Here is a 20371-nt window from a genome sequence, read left to right as displayed (position 1 = left end):
TATTTTTAGGGTGAGAGTTTAAGGCCCATGTAGTCTCATATACTGACATATTGTTTACTCCTATTTTACTTAATAGCATGAGATACAACAAAAATCTGTGGATTCTTCTATACAAGATGATGCAGCATTCAACCATAACCAAATAACACATAAAATGAAAATTCTTAATTATTTGAGTCAAAAGTCATTTTCTTGGAATTGCCTACATTTTTTTAAAGTTTCCCTAATCGTCTTTTATTTTTCTGTTCCTAAATATGTTCCTATGGCAAATAGGATCTTGTCATTACAAAATTTTTTTACCGCCTCTTCTCATGAAGGTTCTATTATGCATTTATCTGACTACAGTGTCTTCTTTTGAAGGCTGTTGTAGTCACCAACTGATGATAATGACTTCAAATGAAGTAATAAGCAGCAGAGGATGGATGGACTGTGATGCAATGTGAAATAATTCTTTAAGAAGATTTGAAAGCAAATGGATGAAGGAAAAATATTACCATGATTATTATTTTTAAATTTTACTTTAAATTCTGGGGTACATCAGAAAATATATCTTAAAAAATGAGATGTATTTTAAATAAATGTTAAAGCACTTCTGAATGGTTAATACTACCACAAAGAACTTACAAGATATTTGATGCTGGTTATTTTTTAGCCCTTACCTCGTGATGAGGAAGCCAATAATTGTTATCTTTTCCTGACTATCTACTTCTGTTTTGTAAACATAATTTTGTTGGGTAGGAGTACATAAAGATACACAGTGTAGACCCATCCCTAGTTTTATTGATTCGAATGCCGTATTTGAGTTTTGTTATTTGGAAGGTTGTAAAAATATTGAACTCTTACTTATATTCTTTAATAGTACCTTTAGTTTAGAGGTGTAACTGAACTTGACAAAAGGAGGGAACATTTAAAATACCTAATTATTTTTTTTCATTAATTGACTTGTCTATACCCAGGGCCTTTCCAGGCGTCAATTCATATATCTTCTCTTTTTTTTATATGATTTAGAGAACTTTACTGAATATTTGACGGTGGATGAAGAAGCACATGAATTTGTTGCAGAACTGAAGGAACCTGGGAAATATAAGTTATCTGTGACAACCTTTAGTTCCTCAGGATCTTGTGAAACTCGAAAAAGTCAGTCAGCAAAATCACTCAGCTTTTATATCAGTAAGTAACAAAGAGATCACTTTACACTTACTGGGGAGCTAGAACAATGGAACTGGTGAGATTATTGATGCTCAGATGTCAACTATTCACAAACCTTAGAGATGCGGAGAAGTCTTCAAGATCAGGAGAGGCTGAGATCCACAAGCTTTGGACAGCAGAGGAAATATATGCATATTTAATAGTAGCAATCCTATCCACGGGTTTAACTTGAGGATTCTTTTCACTATTGTGATAATTGAACATTTATTAAATTGACCTTCCACATTAGCCATAACAAACCCTCCAAGGATGTGGACATACAGTTTGGGAAATATGACATTTGCTTGAGGCCATAAGGAAATGACATTATAGGACTATGAAAAATCTCATTAGAGTATTGAGCTTGCGAAGCTCAAAAGAAAGACAAAGATTCAAGTACACCCAGGTGGTCTCCATAAAATTGGTGGAAAAAGCCATAGCTAGAGCAACCTAAAAGCCCAATGTCAAGTCCTAGGGTGGCCTCTACCAATTCCATAAGGGTCACAGCACAGCAAAAGCTAGCCTCTGAAGGTTGCACAAACAGTGCCAGCCTCTATAACGTGTTTAGCTAAATTGACTATGTTTACTGGAAGTATAGAGGTCAAAAATCAGTAACCTACCCTATCAGGAGTTATATGTGCCTCCGATCAGTAGAAAGAAAAACCAGAAGGCAAAGAATAAAAATTGCTTTCAGAAAAGGATAACCACCACATATCCTATTGCCATCTGGAAAGGCAAAATACCACCTTTCGTTCAAGAATGGATGAGAGCAAAAGAGGAGCTCAGTTTATGCAGCGGCTTAAAAATGTTAAAAATATCCCATATAATATTTTTACTAAAAGAAAAACCAAAAATGTCACCTCTGGCAAAAGAAAGGCCTTAAAGATTTATCAGATGCATAGAAAAGGTATTCCCAACTGCCTTGTGTGTCTTTCAAGTATTAGAGACCTTGGACATGTGATTACTTAAGAAAGAGAACAAAGTTGAGTATTTCATTCTTTCCATAAGACTAAAAATGCCTCACTGAACAAATGGTCTCTTTCTGCACCAGTACAGATCCACTGCCCATGTGAACAGCCTCCACGGAAACTCCGCGACAATTCTGGTCTTTCTGACTTCTCTTCTCTGAATTCCTATTCTGTCTCATAGTACACAGCACAAAACACAGAACTTATTAGTGTGTGGTATTTTTCTAGATTTATTTTAGGTGCATCTTGCTTCTCATGTCAAATTGTAAAATCCTAGGCTGGAGTTATACCGTTTGCATATTTATTCATTCTCTTGTACATTCAAGAACTATTTATGGAACCACTTGTATCTTTCATGTGCTCTGCTCTATTCTTAGAGTATCTAAAGTGACTAGTGCCATTGAGGACATGTCGGAATTGCTCAAAAATGTGATTACTTTAAAGAGATGCATCTTAATATTTATCTAGAAAAATACGGGTTCCCAGAAGTTTTGTTTTTTCTCTGTTGCTAAAAGAATGACTTTTTTAAGTGCTTAGGAGATTCTGTTCTATGGTAATGAGTTATTCAGATGTACTGCATATACTTCTTTGGTTTAAAAAATGGATACCACATATATAAATACAACTAACTGGGTAAATGAGCAACAAATTAGGGTGGCTCACGTTTGCTCAGCATAATGTAGTCACACACCAGCTAAAGTATATTTGCAACCCATTTTTCCTGACCAAACTGTTTCACATATTCTGGTATTGAGCTGTTACATTACAATTTATTATATGTTTATGTTATTGCATTATAATTTACATTTATGTAGCTTTGAAGGCCTTCCCAGAGATGAGAATTCAGGTAGGAATTTGTACTAGTCTGCCAGCAGCCTTATGAAGGGAACACTTTCATTACCCCCATTTTTCACATTAAAAAACAAACTGAATCACAGAAAGTTCAGTGACTTCCCCAAGTGTCAAAATTAAGATTAGAACTCAGGAGTATTTGATAACAAAATCCATTTTCATTTAGCCTGCAATGACCCAATTCCTCAGGTTGATTATCAGGTCAGTCATAAGGTAAAACTATTAAATAACTGAATTTGTTTTGCTTCCTTCAACCTTTACCCTCTGTGCCCCCACTACACTAGTACTCTTCAGAACAGTAGTAACACTTCACGTTTATGTAGTTCGCTAACACATATTATCTCATTTGATCCCAGCAGCAACTTTATGAGGTAAATTAATCAGATTGTCACAAAGCGCTAACTCAGGAGACAGGAGGTCTGGGTTGGGTCAGAAGCACTTACTAGCTCTGTAACTTCAGGCAGCTTGTTTATATCTCTGCGCCTCAGTTTCCTCATCAGCAAATGTATTAGTCCGTTTTCACACTGCTATAAAGTACTACTTGAGACTGAGTAATTTATAAAGGAAAGAGGTTTAATTGACTCACAGTTCAGCATGGCAGGGAGGTCTCAGGAAACTTACAATCATGGCAGAAGGCGAAGGGGAAGCAAGAACCTTCTTCGCAGGGTGGCAGGACAGAGAGAGAGAGAGCAGGGGAAACTGCCTCTTTTAAACCATCAGATCTCGTGAGAACTCTGTCATTATCTTGAGAACAGCATGGGGGAAACCGCCTCCATGATCTAATTATCTCCCATCAGGTCCCTCCCTCGATAAGTGGGGATTACAATTCGAGATGATATTTGGGTGGGGACAGAGCCAAATCATATCAGCAAAATAAGGCAGTGGGTCTCTAAAGTTCTGCTCTGTTCTAAAATTCCATGATTTATCCATTTAACAGATGCAATGACTGAGATTCAGAGACGTTAACTCATTTGTCCAAAGTTCCACCATTAATAAGGACCAAACTAAGTCTTAGTGCAATTATCCTGTCTCCAAATTTTTACTATTTCATAGTGCTCCAGGAAGTCTCATGCAGGGTTGAGAGCATGGATTTTGGAATCAGACTTCCTGTGTGTGAATCCTAGTTCGACTTACCCTATCTCTGCCTCAGTTTTCGCATCTGACAAGTGAGATTTAATAAAAGTACTTATCGCATTGGCTTGTTATAAAAGTTAAAGGGGCCAGGCACGGTGGCTCACACCTGTAACCCCAGGACTTTGGGAAGCCAAGGCAGGCGGATCACCTGAGGTCAGGAGTTCGAGACTAGCCTGGCCAAATGGTGAAACCCTCTCTCTACTAAAAGTACAAATATTAGCCAGGCGTGGTGGTGGGCACCTGTAATCCCAGCTACTCGGGAGGCTGAGGCAGGAGAATCGCTTGAACCCAGTAGGTAGAGGTTGCAGTGAGCCAAGATAAGGCTGCGCTCCAGCCTGGGTGACAGAGTGACACTCCATCTCAAAATAAATAAACAAATAAGTAAATAAATATAAGTTAAAGGAATGAAATACATAACACATATAAACTTGAAGTTTATATGCTAAAAAACAGTTTATATGCTGAAAAGCAGTTTATATGTGAGCATCCGTGTTTTAAGCTCAACCACTATTGTGATGTCCTAGACATCTTCCCAAGAGAACTACGGTAGCATCCTTGTGTCTGTGATGCTACTGACCTGCCAGGAACAAATATATAAATATATAACGGATTCCATATCTCTTTACTATAATTAATATCATTTTTTATCATTTCCCTTGCACCATTTACACCGAACCTTAGTCTGTCCTCCCCAGTAGAGCCACGTGCTCCTTTTCCTCTTCTAGGTCTCAACCTAGGAATACAGTATTAAATTAAGGAGCTGAGAAATGCATCCTAGCAAATAAATGGAAGTTTCACATTTGCGTTTCAGCAGGGAATTTCCGTAGATAATAATCACCTTAACATGTCTTGAGTCCTTACTAGGTGGCAGGCACTGTGTTAAGAACCACTTTATGAACATATGAGAACAAAGCTAAGGATGGGCACTTCTATGGAGATATTTTATGATAAGGATCCTGTTGTGTTCTTCAAATTATCACCCAGGTTTCAGCCAGCTTCTTTAATGGAGCCAGCCTGTTGCGTGTTTCTTCTCTAATAGAGTCACAGCCTGCCTTTTTGTTCTCACTGTTGCCAAATTCAAATGTTTTCACATGATAGTAGTCTAGGCTGATTTGGATCTCGAAGTAATTATTCCTAGAGACCAAAGATCCTAGTAGCAAAGGAATTATAAGCCCTGATGAAATGCCACCCTGCCACGCTCACTCTTTGTTAAAAGAGAAGTAAATTTTCTCTGGTAAAGAATTTACCAGAATACTCTCACATGCACACGACGATTGAAGTGGCGCTTTCGTTTCTGCTGTTATTGCTGAGGCTGCTGTTTAGGTGAGGTCAAGGGGTAGAGGGTTGCAGCTGGGCAGAGGACCTGAAGAGTTGCCAGTCTGACCACCAATCTGACTTTGAATCTCATTGTAATGGCGAAAAGAAAACATGATTTTTTTAAACCAGAATCTTTTATCTTAATCAGTGCAATGTGCAGCCTCCCCTGTGTTCCAATTTGAAATGTGCAGGTCCTTCAGGAGAGTGGATTGAAGAACTGACCGAGAAGCCCCAGCACGTGAGTGTCCACGTTTTAAGCTCAACCACTGCCTTGATGTCCTGGACATCTTCCCAAGAGAACTACAACAGCACCATTGTGTCTGTGGTGTCGCTGACCTGCCAGAAACAAAAGGAAAGCCAGAGGCTTGAAAAACAGTACTGCACTCAGGTAAAGGAGAGAAAATGAGGATGGGCTCGCCAGTCCCACCTAAGCACAGCCTTACAGGGCAATGCCAAGGAGGCAATTGCAGGAAGCCATGCTGAGGTCTGCTGGGATGGGTGTGTTGTATGAGTGTTCCCAAGAGCCAGAGGGGCCAGAAATGAGTGGGAATGGCTTTTCCATGGCACTGTCATCTCCCTTTCTCTTCATAGGAGGGTCATGTTCCTTTCTCTTTCATTCCTTATTCAAAAGAATTTGCTGAGCACCTATGATGTGCCAGGTACTAAGATAGATGTTAGAAATTTTTAAACATCCTGCTCTTGCAGAGCTTATAATCTAGTGAGAACGATAGATAAGTGAACCTATAATGACTGCACTGTATAGAATAAGGCCTCAGCTTAAAATGAATGATGAGAGTCCAGAGGAGTTCACAGAAGAAGGAGCTGAGCATGAGTAACATGGATGAACGGGAAAGAGGATTTGGAAACTGGTTGGAGAAAACATCGCAGAGGAGACAACCAAGCAGAGGGTTGGAAGGTTTTTTGTTTGTTTGTTTTACTTTTTTCCATTCCTTTAATTTTCATTTTTACTGTAAAAGTAACATATTCTTGTTAAAAAAAAAAAAAAAAACTTAAAAATGTAAAGAATATAAAGTAGGCTGGGCACGGTGGCTCACGTCTGTAATCCCAGCACTTCAGGAGGCCAAGGCGGGTGGATCACCTGAGGTCAGGAGTTCAAGACCAGCCTGGCCAACATGGTGAAACCTCGTCTCCACTAAAAATACAAAAATTAGCCAGGCGTAGTGGCACGTGCCTGTAATCCCAGCTGCTCGGGAAGCTGAGGCAGGAGAATTGCTTGAACCTGGGAGGTGGGGGTTGCAGTGAGCTGAGATGTCGCCACTGCACTCCAGCCTGGGCGACAAAGCAAGACTCGGTCTCGAAAATAAATAAATAAATAATATAAAGTAAAAAAACTACCCCATCAGCAGTCACAACTGAAAAGAGCTTTGAAGAATATATGTCAGCTGTGCACAGAGGAGAGCGAGGGGCAGGCAGAGACAGTGTGCAACTCAGTAGTCCTGTGAGTGGCTAGCAGAAGGAATGCACAGCCAGACCAATCCTTAGTAAAACCGTGCGACTGGAGCCAAGTGGACCTTGCTCTCAGATGCCCTGAGAACCTGGGGCCCAGTCCTATTTTTCTAAATTCTGGCCTTATGTTTTTACACGGTCAAATTCGGTGGTTCTTGGAGTCTTACAAACATATTTTCTTCCCTAAAGGCAAAAGGAAAAAAATAGTTATCAATTCATGTGGAGTACATTGGAAATGTAATGTGCAGAAAAGATGTTTGCTGTATGAGAGCTATTTGGGATGTTTCCATTCCTCCCAGGAAAATTAAGCATTTAATGAAATTCAAACAATGATAAATTGTAAATTGATAAGATGAATTCAGGAATCGTGTTCTTTGAAGCACTAGAAAGCCATAGAATGCTGAGATAAGCCCTTACTTGAGAATGAGGCGTCCCTTGAGTTGAATTAAATTAAGGAATAAATATGCTAAACCGATTAACTAGTAATCACAGTTCATTGTGTAACTTATTAGCTTCCTTTCCTGAGTGTACCCAAGATGACTGACTCATTACATTGACAGAAAAACAGGTTTTCCCCTACAGACCTTGACCTAGAACTCAACTGCTTCAAGGTAGATTTCTCCCCTTGCCCTACCTAATGTACACATTATATATCTTTCACATAAGATTACAAAGGTTAAAGGAAGAGATAGATATTGTAAATTATCAATGAGCCAGAAAAGACCAGTCCAAATGTACTTTTACAATATCTTCTCAAAATGCAAATAGGAAAACAGAACATGAAATGTCCTATTCAGCATTATAAGCAAGAAGACTAATATTTAAAGGGGAGAACAGAAATGAGACCACCATGCTAGGCATCATCTCAATTACCACAAGAACTTTTTGAGATTTGTATAATATCATACCACTGTAGTCCATTATGCTACTAAATAAATGTGTAGAAAAGCACCAATGGAAAGATCACATAAAGTGGAAATAAGACCATCTCAGACTCAAAGGAACCTACACTATCATCTAGTTCAACCCTATTATTTAAGAGTCTATCATATACAGGTGCAGTGGCTCACGCCTGTAATCCCAGCACTTTGGGAAGCTAAGGTGGGCAGATCACTTGAGCTCAGAAGTTCAAGACAGCCTGGGCAACATAGAGAAACCCTGTTTCCACACAAAAAAAAAAAAAAAAAAAAAATTGTCTATCATATACTTATTTTGACTTCTGTGCTCTCTAGTACATTTTTCTCCTTATTCCTTTAGTTGAGGAGGAATAGAATAGAACTGGTATCCAATTGGAAAGACATTGGACTCAACTAAATTCTCAGGAATGAGGACTAAGACAGTCAGGAAAAATATTAGGATGCTAAATGAGTGGAAATTAAGGGGGAGTGGAGTGTGGAATTATTTTGTAAAAAATAAAACACATTACTTAACATGCAGAATGCAGAGGCATTCCACTTTTCCTCCTCCAACACACACCCAAGGAGGTCCAGGCTAAATAAAAAGGCATGGAGAAACATAGAAGTGTACATATAGGTTAGCAGCTCAGTAAATATTCAGAAATTGGGGAGGATGGAAACTAGTGTTTATAACTTATTACCAAGTCAGGTAATCTGTAATCCAATTACCCTTTTGTCATTTTTTAAATAATATGATGTATGTGCCCATAGCTACTTCTTATTCTTGTTTGTTTGTTTCTTTGTGTGTTTTTTATGAGACGGAGTCTCGCTCTGTTGCCAGTCTGGAGTGTGGAGTGCAAAGTCACGATCTTGGCTCACTGCAACCTCCGCCTCCTGGGTTCAAGCGATTCTCCTGCCTCAGCCTCCCGATTAGCTGGGACTACAGGTGCATGCCACCACGCCCAGCTAATTTTTGTATTTTTAGTTGAGACGGGGTTTCACCATGTTGATCAGGATGTTCTCAATCTCTTGACCTCATGATCCGCCCACCTCAGCCTTCCAAAGTGGTGGGATTACAGGTGTGAGCCACCGTGCCCGGTTATAATGGCATATTTAAACAGCTATGATTCCAGATAGTCCTTTGAATAGTTAGAATCAACTATTACCTAAAATATTATCAAAAGAAAGGAACCTTAACATCACCCTGAAACAATCTATACTCCTTATGTCCTTTATTATTCTAAACATTCTAAATAGGCAAAATGGGTGATTAATGAGCTAGGTCAGCATTTACACTTACAGTCAGATGTCTACAATGTGTTAAGTTTAAATGGAGCAATTTTTTTGGTTTTTTGGGGGTTTATTGAGATGGAGTCTTGCTCTGTCACCCAGGCTCGAGTGTAGTGGCGTAATCTCGGCTCACTGCAACCTCCACCTCCCAGTTGCAAGCAATTCTCTTGCCTCAGCCTCCCAAGGAGCTGGAACTACAGAAGTGAGCCACCAAGCCTCGCTAATTTTTGTGTTTTTAGTAGAGTCGGGGTTTCACCATGTTGGCCAGGCTGGTCTCGAATTCTCAACCTCAGGTGATCTATCCGCCTCGGCCTCCCAAAGTGCTGGGATTATAGGCATGAGCCACTGCACCCGGCCTGGAGCAATGTTGATAATATAACACATTATGTGGTTCAATAGCATATAATTTATGTATATATGTTAGAAGAAGGCCTAGAAGAATGCACATCAAAATATCAGGATTTGTGGGAGAACAAACATGACTTCCAATTTACTTCATTTGTTCTTTTATTGGGTGAGCAATTTTTACAATAAGCATATATGTTTTATCATATAAAGTATATTTTAAATAAATAAAATAATACTGCTTAGTTGTGGATAATATGCGTCTTCTTATCATAGTTTGTCTCTTTAGAAAATTCTCTATCAGGCCAGGCATGGCAGTTCATGCCTATAATCCCAGCACTTTGGGAGGTCAAGACAGGAGAGGCGCTTGAGACTAGGAGTTTGAGAACAGCCTGGCCAACATAATGAAACCCTGTCTCTACTAGAAACACAAAAATAAGCTGAGCATGATGGCGCACACCTGTAATTCCAGCTACTTGGGTAGCTGAAGCATAAGAATCGCTTGAACCCAGGAGGCAGAGGTTGCAGTGAGCCAAGATCGTGCCACTGCACTCCAGCTTGGGCAACAGAGTGACAGAGCAAGACTCTGTCTCAAAAAGAAAGAAAAGAGAAGAAAGAAAGAGAGAAAGAGAGGAAGAAAGGAAAGAAAGAAAAAAAGAAAAAGAGAGAGAAAGAAAGAAAAGAAAGAAAGAAAGAGAAAGAAAGAAAGAAAAGAAAGAAAGAGAAAGAAAAAAGAAAGAAAGAAAGAAAGAGAAAGAAAGAAAGAAAAGAAAAGAAAAGAGAGAAAGACGAAAGGAGGAAGGGAGGGAGGGAGATAGGGAGGGAGGCAAGAAGGAAGGAAGGAAGGAAGGAAGGAAGGAAGGAAGGAAGGAAGGAAGGAAGGAAGGAAGGAAGGAAGGAAGGGAGGGAGGGAAATTCTCTATCAGATGAAGAGATCTAGTTGACTAAATCTGCCTATATGGCTTCCAGCACAATGAAAAATCTAAAAGTTGTGCAAGAAACCCTGATATGAAAGAGTATAAATAGGAAAGAAAGAATGAAAATGCCAATTTATTAATTCAATGTAATCTTATTTTGTTCAAGCCAGCGGAAAGTAAATTTTGGTATACGGCTCCTTTTACTTACATGTAGAGCAAGTTGTACCAATTCAGATTACATAATTTCTACTGTGTATAATCAGTTTCCAGTGTGGAAAGGTTTAAAATTCAAATCATATCACCAGTTCTATATTAATCCTTAAAATCTTAATGAGACTCCAAAAAACACCTTACAGCATAGATAAGCTGTAAACAACATTGTTCTCCATTGAATTCATGTTCCTTCTTGGAGCAATTCCACAATTTTATGTATCCTAGAGGTCAAAAAGTTAATAAGATGAATAAAGGTTAGTATTTATTGATACTCGGTTTAAACATTCTCAAACTCTATGAGGTGTATAATTTTATTACCTATATTTTAGCAACGAAGTAACCAAGGCAAGAATTTTCAATAAATTATAAAGCATAAATAAACCCCCATGCTAATAATGAGCAGAGTCAGGATTTGATTCCAGGTAGTCCAAAAAAAGAACCTGTGTTCTTTCCACCAAGCAATACTGTCTTAAATATTAGACACTGAAGGCCAAAGCAACACCTTAACCTTTTAGTTGAATTATCAATTATTGTGCGTGCCAACATTCAACTTTAATAAATGCATTTTATTCATCTATATGTTCTCACTGTTTTTCTCTATATGGTATTTGTTATGTATCCAAATTTTTTTTTAAAAGAGCAGGGCTAGGTGTGGTGGCTCACGCCTGTAATCCTAGCACTCTAGGAGGCCCAGGTGGGCAGATCACCTCATGTCAAGAGTTCAAGACCAGCCTGGCCGACATGGTGAAACCCTGTCTCCACTAAAAATACAAAAATTAGCTGGGCGTGGTAGTGCGCAACTGTAATCACAGCTACTCAGGAGCCTGAGTCAGGAGAATCGCTTGAACCTGGGAGGTGGAGGTTGCAGTGAGCTGAGATCGCACCACTTCACTCTAGCCTGAGCGACAGAGCAAGACTCCGTCTCAAGAAAAAAAAAAAAAAAAAAGAACAGTTAAGAAAGTCTCATCTAAATGAGAAGTGTTCTCTACAGTATTATTTTATGGGGCTACAACAGCCTGGCAGGGTGCTTACCAGGATATCTCGATGCTTAGCACAGTGACCTGCCCATAGTGTAGATTACAGATCCCAGCACTAGGCTTCCAGTCCCAACACTGCATCTAAATATATGACCTTGGCCATTCTCTGGCTTTACTACATTTATTAAATGAGCACTTTGGACTAGGTCATCTCTAAGGTCATTTCCATTTCTTCCTTTTTTTTTTTTTTTTTTTTTTTTTTGAGAGCTTGTTTCACTCTGTTTCCCAGGCTGGAGTGCAGTGGCACAATCTTGGCTCACTGCAACCTCCGCCTCCTGGGTTCAAGCAATTCTCCTACCCCAGTCTCCTGAGTAGCTGAGATTACAGGCACCCGCCACCATGCCCGGCTAATTTTCTTTGTATTTTAGTAGAGACAGGGTTTCACCATGTTCGTCAGGCTGGTCTTGAACTCCTGACTTCAAATGATCCGCCTGCCTTGGCCTCCCAAAGTGCTGGGATTACACGCATGAGTAACTGTGCCCGGCGGTCATTTCCATTTCTATAATTAGATATTATATGCTTCTAAGTGACAAGAGACTAAAGACATTTCTGTACTGATATTTGCATGTAATCAGCTGACACTACAATTTAGAATGTCAAACTATCCTCATGGTATTGCTGATTTGATTATGGTTAGAGGCTGATGTGTCTCTAGTGTGCATAGTTACAATTGACATTGATGGGTATAAAGCAGTTCACAGGGCTCAGAATAGAAAAAATTTCAATCTTCTAGGTTCCCTTCAAAGTTCACATAAACTATAAATCATCCTAATTTTGGCATCTGACAGCTTCAGTAAAGTCTTCTGGATTTCAAAGTCATCTGTGATTCCAAAAAGAGTCTCTGAATATTATTTCAGCCTCTGTGTAACATTCTGAAAGCCCAGCTCTAAATAAATCTTATCGGGTGTTTGGTTTAAAGGTGAACTCAAGCAAACCTGTTATTGAAAATCTGGTTCCTGGTGCCCAGTACCAGGTGGTAATATACCTAAGGAAAGGCCCTTTGATTGGACCACCTTCAGATCCTGTGACATTTGCTATTGGTAAGTTGCTGGCCAAAAGAAGAATGAGTGACCTATATATTAGGGTACTAACTGGAGGGGTACAATATGCAAGCTCAAATCATTATCATCGTATTTGGAAAGCCTATCTTAGTTCATCCAATATGCTACCGTCAGAGTAATACACAGCTAGAATTGTATACTTGGAAAACATTCTTAATATTTATTACTTGTGGAAAAACTCAGAGCCAAACATACTTTAGTTTTCAATGATTACACAACAAGAGTAAAGCTGTGTGCCGTGGCACACACCTAAAGTTCCAGCTACTTGGGAGGCTGAGGTGGGAGGACTGCTTGAGCCCAGAAGTTGTTTGTTGTTGTTGTTGTTGTTGTTGTTGTTGTTGTTGTTTTTGAGACAAAGTCTCACTATGTCACCCAGGTTGGAATGCAGTAGTGCGATCTCAGCTCACTGCAACTTCCGCCTCCCAGGTTCAAGCGATTCTCCGGCCTCAGCCTCCTGAGCAGCTGGGACCACAGGCACGTGCCACCACACCTGGCTAATTTCTTGAATTTTTAGAAGAGACGGGGTTTCACCATGTTAGCCATGATGGGCTCGATCTCCTGACCTCGCGATCTGCCCGTCTTGGCCTCCCAAAGTGCTGAGATTACAGGCATGAGCCACCACACCTAGCCGAGCCCAGAAGTTTTAATCCAGCCTTGGTAACACAGCAGACCCTGTCTCAAAAAAAAAAAAAAGGAGTAAGAAAATAGGAAAGAAAGAAAGAGAGAAAGAGAGAGAGAGAGAGAAAGAAAGAAAAAGAAAGAAAGAAAAGAAAGAAAGAAAGAAAGAAAGAAAGAAAGAAAGAAAGAAAGAAAGAAAGAAAGAAAGAAAGAAAGAAAGAAGGAAAGAGAGAGAAGGAAGGAAGGAGGGAAGATTGAAAGAGGAAAGGAGGAAGGGAGGGAGGGGGAGGGCAGGGAGAGTCAGGAAGGAAGAGGAGGAAGCAAGGAAGCGAGGAAGGAAGGAAGGAAGGGAGGGAGGGAGGAAGGGATTGTATCAGAAGAGTGAAAATTTGGGTCATTAAGTAGAAGTTTGAGGCCATTTCTAAGACAGTAAACATTCCTTCCTAACTTTATTTTTCTACCCCCTTCCTCTCTTCTTTTTAGTTCCCACAGGAATAAAGGATTTAATGCTCTATCCCTTGGGTCCTACGGCAGTGGTTCTGAGCTGGACCAGACCTTATTTAGGCGTGTTCAGAAAATACGTGGTTGAAATGTTTTATTTCAACCCTGCTACAATGACATCGGAGTGGACAACCTACTATGAAATAGCAGCAACTGTCTCCTTAACTGCATCTGTGGTAATCTTCCCTTAACCAACTGTCACTCTTTCCTATGGGAACAGGCAAGCCTTTATGTACCAAATGTATCTTTAAAAAATTATCTATAAATTTGATTATTTTGTAAATATACATAGTGTGTTAGTTCATTTTCACATTGCTGATAAAGAAACACTCACGACTGAGCAATTTACAAAAGAAAGAAGTTTAATTGGACTTACAGTTCCACGTGGCTGGGGAAGCCTCACAATCACGACAGAAGGCAGGGAACGGCAAGTCACGTCTTACACAGATGGCAGCAAGCAAAGAGAGCTTGTGCAGGAAAACTCCGTCTTATAATAACCATCAGATCTCATGAGACTTACTCACTATCACAACAATGGCATGGGAAAGACATGCCCCCATGATTCAGTTACTTCCCACAAGGTCCCTCCCACAATATGTGGGAATTCAAGATAAGATTTGGGTGGGAGCACAACCAAACCATAGTATTCTTCCCCTTGCCCCTCCCAAATCTCATGTCCTCACATTTCACAACCAACCATGCCTTCCCAACAGTCCTGAAAAGTCTTAACTAATTAACTCAAAAGTGCACAGTCAAAAGTCTCATCTGAGACAAGGCAAGTCCCTTCTGCTCATGAGTCTGTAAAATCAAAACCAAGTTAGTTACTTCCTAGATACATTCGGGGGTACAGGCATTGATACAGCTGTTCCAAATGGGAAACATTGACCAAAACAAAGAGGCTACAGGCCCTATGCAACTCCAAAATCCAGTGGGACAGTCAAATCTCAAAGCTCCAAAATGATCTCCTTTGACTCCATGTCTCACATCCAGGTCATGCTGATGCAAGAGGCGGGTTCCCATGGTCTTGGGCAGTTCCACTCCTGTGGCTTTGCAGCATATATCCCCACTCCTGGCTGCATTCACAGGCTGGCATTGAGTGTCTGCAGCTTTTCCAGGTGCACAGTGCAAGCTGTCAGTGGGTCTACCATTCTGGGGTTTGGAGGGTGGCGGCCCTCTTCTCACAGCTCTACTAGGCAGTACCCCAGTAGGGACTCTGTGTGGGGTCTCTGGCCCCACGTTTCCCTTCTATGTTGCCCTAGCAGAGGTTCTCCATGAGGGCCCTGCCCTGCTGCAGCAAACTTTTGCCTGGGCATCCATAGTGTTTCCATACATTTTCTGAAATCTAACTGGAGGTTCCCAAACCTCAATTCTTGACTCCTGTGCACTCACAGTCTCAACACCACATGGAAGCTGCCAAGGCTTGGGGCTTGCACCCTCTGAAGCCACCACCTGATCTCTACGTTGGCCCCTTTCACCCATGGCTAGGATGCAGGGCACCAAGTCTCTAGGCTGCACACAGCACAGGAACCCTGGGCCTGGGCCACGAAACCACTTTTTCTTCCCAGACCTCCAGGCCTGTGATGGGAGGGGCTTCCATGAAGACCTCTAACCTGACCTGGAGACATTTTCCCCATTGTCTTGGGGATTAACATTCAGCTCCTCATTATTTATTCAAATTTCTGCAGCCAACTTGAATTTCTCCTCAGAAAATGGGATTTTCTTTTCTATCACATTGTCAAGTTGCAAATTTTCCAAACTTTTATGCTCTGTTTACCTTTTAAAACTGAATGCCTTTAACAGCACCAAGTCACCTCTCGAATGCTTTGCTGCTTAGAAATTTATTCTGCCAGATACCCTAAATCATCTCTCTTAAGTTCAAAGTTCCAAAATCCCTAAGGGAGGCACAAAATGCTGCCAGTCTCTTTGCTAAAACATAACAAGAATCACCTTTGCTCCAGTTCCCAACAAGTTCTTCATCCCCATCTGAGACCACCTCAGCCTAAATTTCATTGTCCATATCATTATCAGCATTTTGGTCTAAGCCATTCAACAAGTCTCTAGGGAGTTCCAAACTTTCCCACATTTTCCTGTCTTCTGAGCCCTCCAGACTATTCCAACCTCTGCCTGTTACCCAGTTCCAAAGTCACTTCCACATTTTTAGGTATCTTCTCAGCAGCACCCCACTCTCAGTACCAGTTTACTGTATTAGTTCATTTTCATGCTGCTGCCAAAGACATACACAAGACTGGGCAATTTACAAAAGAAGGAGGTTTAATAGGACTTACAGTTCCACGTGGCTGGGGAAGCCCCACAATCATGGCAGAAGGCAAAGAGGAGCAAGTCATGTCTTACATGGATGGTACCAAGCGAGAGAGCTTGTGCAGGAAAACGCCCCCTTATAATAACCATCAGATCTAATGAGACTTACTCACTATCATCAGAACAGCACGGGAAAGACCTGCCCCCATGATTCAGTTACCTCCCACCAGCTCCCTCCCACAACACGTGGGAATTCAAGATGAGATTTGGGTGGGGATACAGCCAAACCATATCAGATAGGTATGGCTATTTTCAAGGTTTTTTCGTTGTTTTTGCTTTTAGGTTTTGAGATTCTCTTTTGTTTTGAGAGGGAGGGAAAGAGATAATTGTGTGAAGCTAGCAGTCATCTCTAATTGAATATATTTGTTAATCAACATTTTTTCCTAAGCACAGAATAGAGCAATCAAGTGCTTATTGCTTCTCCCAGATCCTGGGGAGGAACAAAAAGAGATTTCCCTTTAGTATTCAATAGTTAGTTTGACACTGCCTAATTTTAATGATGCCTCTTCATGGCATCCACAGATCAATTAAGTACCTCTAATGTCAGGCTTTTAGAGGATGGTTTTTAGGAAAACGGGTAAAAATTGCTCTTTCTGAAATTGAGATAATTTTGAAAAGTGTAGATTACCCATGGGCTATTCACAAAGTACACAACTGCTCTCTACCCAGTTGAAGACTCTGAAGGACTCCTGTTCATGGTTTACCTTGAAAAAACACTGAGTTGTGAGAGGTTACTTGTTTTAGAAATAGGGAGAAATGTATGTACAGTCACTTATAAATAAGCACTATTTCACCTGTGTAATATTACGAAATTGCAAAATGAAACAAATATTGGAAATCTTTGGCTGTATATCTTTAAATCACTTTTTAAAATTTATATTTTTGTATTTTACTTTATATCTCATTTCATTCTAGAAAGAATATTTTATTATAGTAAATTTAGGAAATACAAAAAGACAATATAAAGGAAAATTAAAATTATGTATTAATTTTTTATGAAAGTAACTCTACTCCAAAAATAGTACTTTCTCCAACAGTCTTTTGTCTCCTTGCTTGCTTTTCTCATTCAGAGAATAGCTAATCTGCTGCCAGCATGGTACTACAACTTCCGGGTTACCATGGTGACGTGGGGAGATCCAGAATTGAGCTGCTGTGACAGCTCTACCATCAGCTTCATAACAGGTGAGGCGTGTGTGGGGAATGGTTCCATGAGGAGGGAGCATTATTGTGAGGAGTTACCAAGGTTCCAAATCTCTAGAAAGTGCCAGTCATTCACCCAGCACTGGTGAACATCAGTTTCATGGGAGATAATATTGATTCTGATGATTCATTATTTTGTTTGGTTGATAATCTTTAAAAATCAAAATACCATTTTTATTCTGAGCTACCACCATTGACTTATTTTATTCTGAGGCACTGACCTTAATTTATGTACTCCCCAGCTGGGATTGATTAGAATAGAGATATGGCAGGCACAGCCATCAGCTTTACACTACACAGTCAATTGATTTTACCCATATGATTATTATATTTGTTAGAGTGCCTCCATTTTCTTATTAATTAAGCCATTTTTAAAGTCATAGGCTTACTGCAGTAGGGTCCATTGTGGAAATAAAAAAATAGGGTTTAGAGACAGATAGATCTGGATTTGAATAGACCCTCCCACACACCACATATAATCTTGAGCACGTTAATGTTTCTAAACCTGTTTTTTTTTAATGTAGAAAATGAGGATGATAATAGTATCAGTTGTCTGTTATTACAACTTCATTATTATATAAGCTACTTTGCAAAATACATGGCACAAAGTTTAAGCACTTAAAAAACGATTAGTCTTAGATCCTCAGAAACCTTAAATTATGTAGTTGCATCATCAGTAGTCAGAGATAGCAATGAAAAGGGGAAATTCATCAAAGAAACACTAATCTTTGTTGTTTGAACTAAGACATTTCAAGAAACTTTTATCAAACGACAAGGTTGTAATTAGAGTTGTCCTGAGAAAACAGAAGAGAAAAATACTGCTTAGAAGAATAATTTGGCAAACAGTTTCCTCAGTGGACATCTAGTTAACGCTGTTGAAATTTATCAGTGAAAAACAGTGGAAAGAAATCAATGATCTGTGAATTCTTACACAATTAACTTCCATAAGCATGTCTCTTTTCTCTACTAGCCAATATCCAGAGCACTTTTTGTTCCAGATTTTAATAGTAATATTAGAGCATAAAAGTGAAATAATACCCAAAAAGGAGAAAATAGCAATTACTTGGCAAGCACTGTGTTAGGCATTTACCTATATTGATAATCACATATTTAATTATAATTAAACTTCACTGTATCAATAATTCTTATAATTTAACTATATTGATATAAACGTTCTGAGAATGCTCTTTCCTTCTTACCACAACAGTTGTCTAGAAAAAGCCCAGATGTAACATCTCAACCTGGGACTGCTCATTTCTAGCTGTCAAACTTTGAGCAAATTATCTTAATGATTCTGGGCTTCTATTTTCTCACCGGCAGAACCCCCTAAAATATCAGCTAAATAGGCTCTAAAGCCTACTTGGAGACAACTGGTTAGTAGAGCAAGACTTAATATATTGAACACCACCTTGACAGTCTTTGCACTGTCTCTTAAGGGGGGCAAAAGAAATGAAATATTAATAGGATTTGGCTTTCTGGTTCGAGCGGTTTAAAGTATGCCTTTCAAGATGGGAAATTGACTAGGATTTGGCATACTTCATAACAGTTTAAATGGACATAGCAAGCCTGGATTCATAAACTATGGTTAATAAACAAGCTGCTTACCTGTTAAGCAGTCTGTTGTCTCCAATGTATTGATGTTGACGATTTTCTATCTTTTCCTGGGTCAAATAAATAAATGATGCTGAACCAGCAGTCTGTAGGTATTGTCTGAGCATATTGACAGAGATGGTCTCAATTCTCACATCTATAAAATGGGTATCATAATAATAAATAAATAATAATAAATATCCCACAGTATGTGTGAGAATTAAATCATGTAACGTAAGTCACTATTACAATATATATGATAGATTATTATCATGTTTATACTTATTTTTTAAACCAGTTGAAAATTGTAGTAGGCTTTTTTTTAATCTTTTTTTTACATTTTACTTTAAGTTCTGGGATGCATGTACAGAACATGCAGGTTTGTTACATAGATATACATGTGCCATGGTGGTTTGCTGCACCTATCAACCTGTCATCTAGGTTTTAAGCCCCACATACATTATGTATTTGTCGTAATGCTCTCCCTCCCCTTGCTCCCACCCCCCAACAGGCCTCATATAATGCGAATACTTATAACAAACATTCATAACTAGCTGTGCTTTCAAAAATAATTATTCACTGAAGAATTTGTAATATATAAAGTAAAAACGCATGTGTGTGTGATGTTTTTTACCTTCTTATTTAAAGCAAATAAGAATCTCATGCTTAAGTCTCCTATGCTTTAATTTTCCAAATTGTGTGGTATAAAAGGAAACAAGAACAAAATATTTGAATTTGGTGTGATTTATTAGGAACTCAAGTATACCATCTTCGTTAGGCAATTCAGTTGACTAGCCCTCAATCGTAGTAATTATGCTGAGGGGCCAAATTATTAATAAACAAATAGTGACATCTTGTGGCCTTCCAGCAATATGCTAGGTTTTAAAGCAACAACATGGAAATAAAAATCTGACATGTTGAGAGGAAAGATACATACTTCTGGGTTTGCAATTTTAAAGATATTTCTTTTCCTCACTAAAATTGGAACATGAGAAAATATCCTTTGAAGAAATATATGCATAGATTCTTGTATATGATGAAATATGTTGGAATATATTAGGAGGTTATAAGGAAGCCAAGGTTATTTTCCTTTAGTAGAATATTCTGAAATATGATGTAGATTTCTGTTACTTGTTAGATGAATTGTTTATCTTTCAAGATTTTATTGCTAAGCATACTATATAAATGCTACTCCTATTTCACATGAAACAGAAATGCATTTTTACTTTATATATTACAAATTCTTCAGTGAATATTTTTGAAAGCATAGCTAGTTATGAATGTTTGTTGTAAGTATTAGCATCATATTAGGAGAAATGATTCTTTATAGAAATTTTCCAAAGATTTTAGTTGACATTATGCTGTATCTCAGAATGGAACACCGACTGTCTTCAAACCAATGTACACATGATATTTAAATTCAACTGCGTATTTGTTTTTTAAAATAATCAGAGTTAG

The 20371-nt window shown here is 39.1% G+C and overlaps 1 protein-coding gene across 2 annotated transcripts in view; it reads left to right on the top strand.

Moving 5' to 3' along the window:
- LOC105481666 (protein tyrosine phosphatase receptor type O) overlaps positions 1–20371 on the top strand; it is a 273785-nt gene that overhangs the window by 176147 nt on the left and 77267 nt on the right. For both annotated transcript variants that reach the window (XM_011741389.3, XM_011741385.3), the window contains exons 6-10: positions 1009–1170; positions 5651–5847; positions 12544–12664; positions 13787–13980; positions 17194–17305. In XM_011741389.3, coding sequence (XP_011739691.1) covers positions 1009–1170; positions 5651–5847; positions 12544–12664; positions 13787–13980; positions 17194–17305 — 786 coding nt within the window. The remainder of the gene's footprint in view (positions 1–1008; positions 1171–5650; positions 5848–12543; positions 12665–13786; positions 13981–17193; positions 17306–20371) is intronic.

The sequence above is a fragment of the Macaca nemestrina genome, chromosome 10 (genome assembly GCF_043159975.1).
Source record: "Macaca nemestrina isolate mMacNem1 chromosome 10, mMacNem.hap1, whole genome shotgun sequence".
Lineage (NCBI taxonomy): Eukaryota > Metazoa > Chordata > Mammalia > Primates > Cercopithecidae > Macaca > Macaca nemestrina.
The sequence above is the reverse complement of the archived record's forward strand: the minus strand, read 5'-3'. Positions and strand labels throughout refer to the sequence as shown.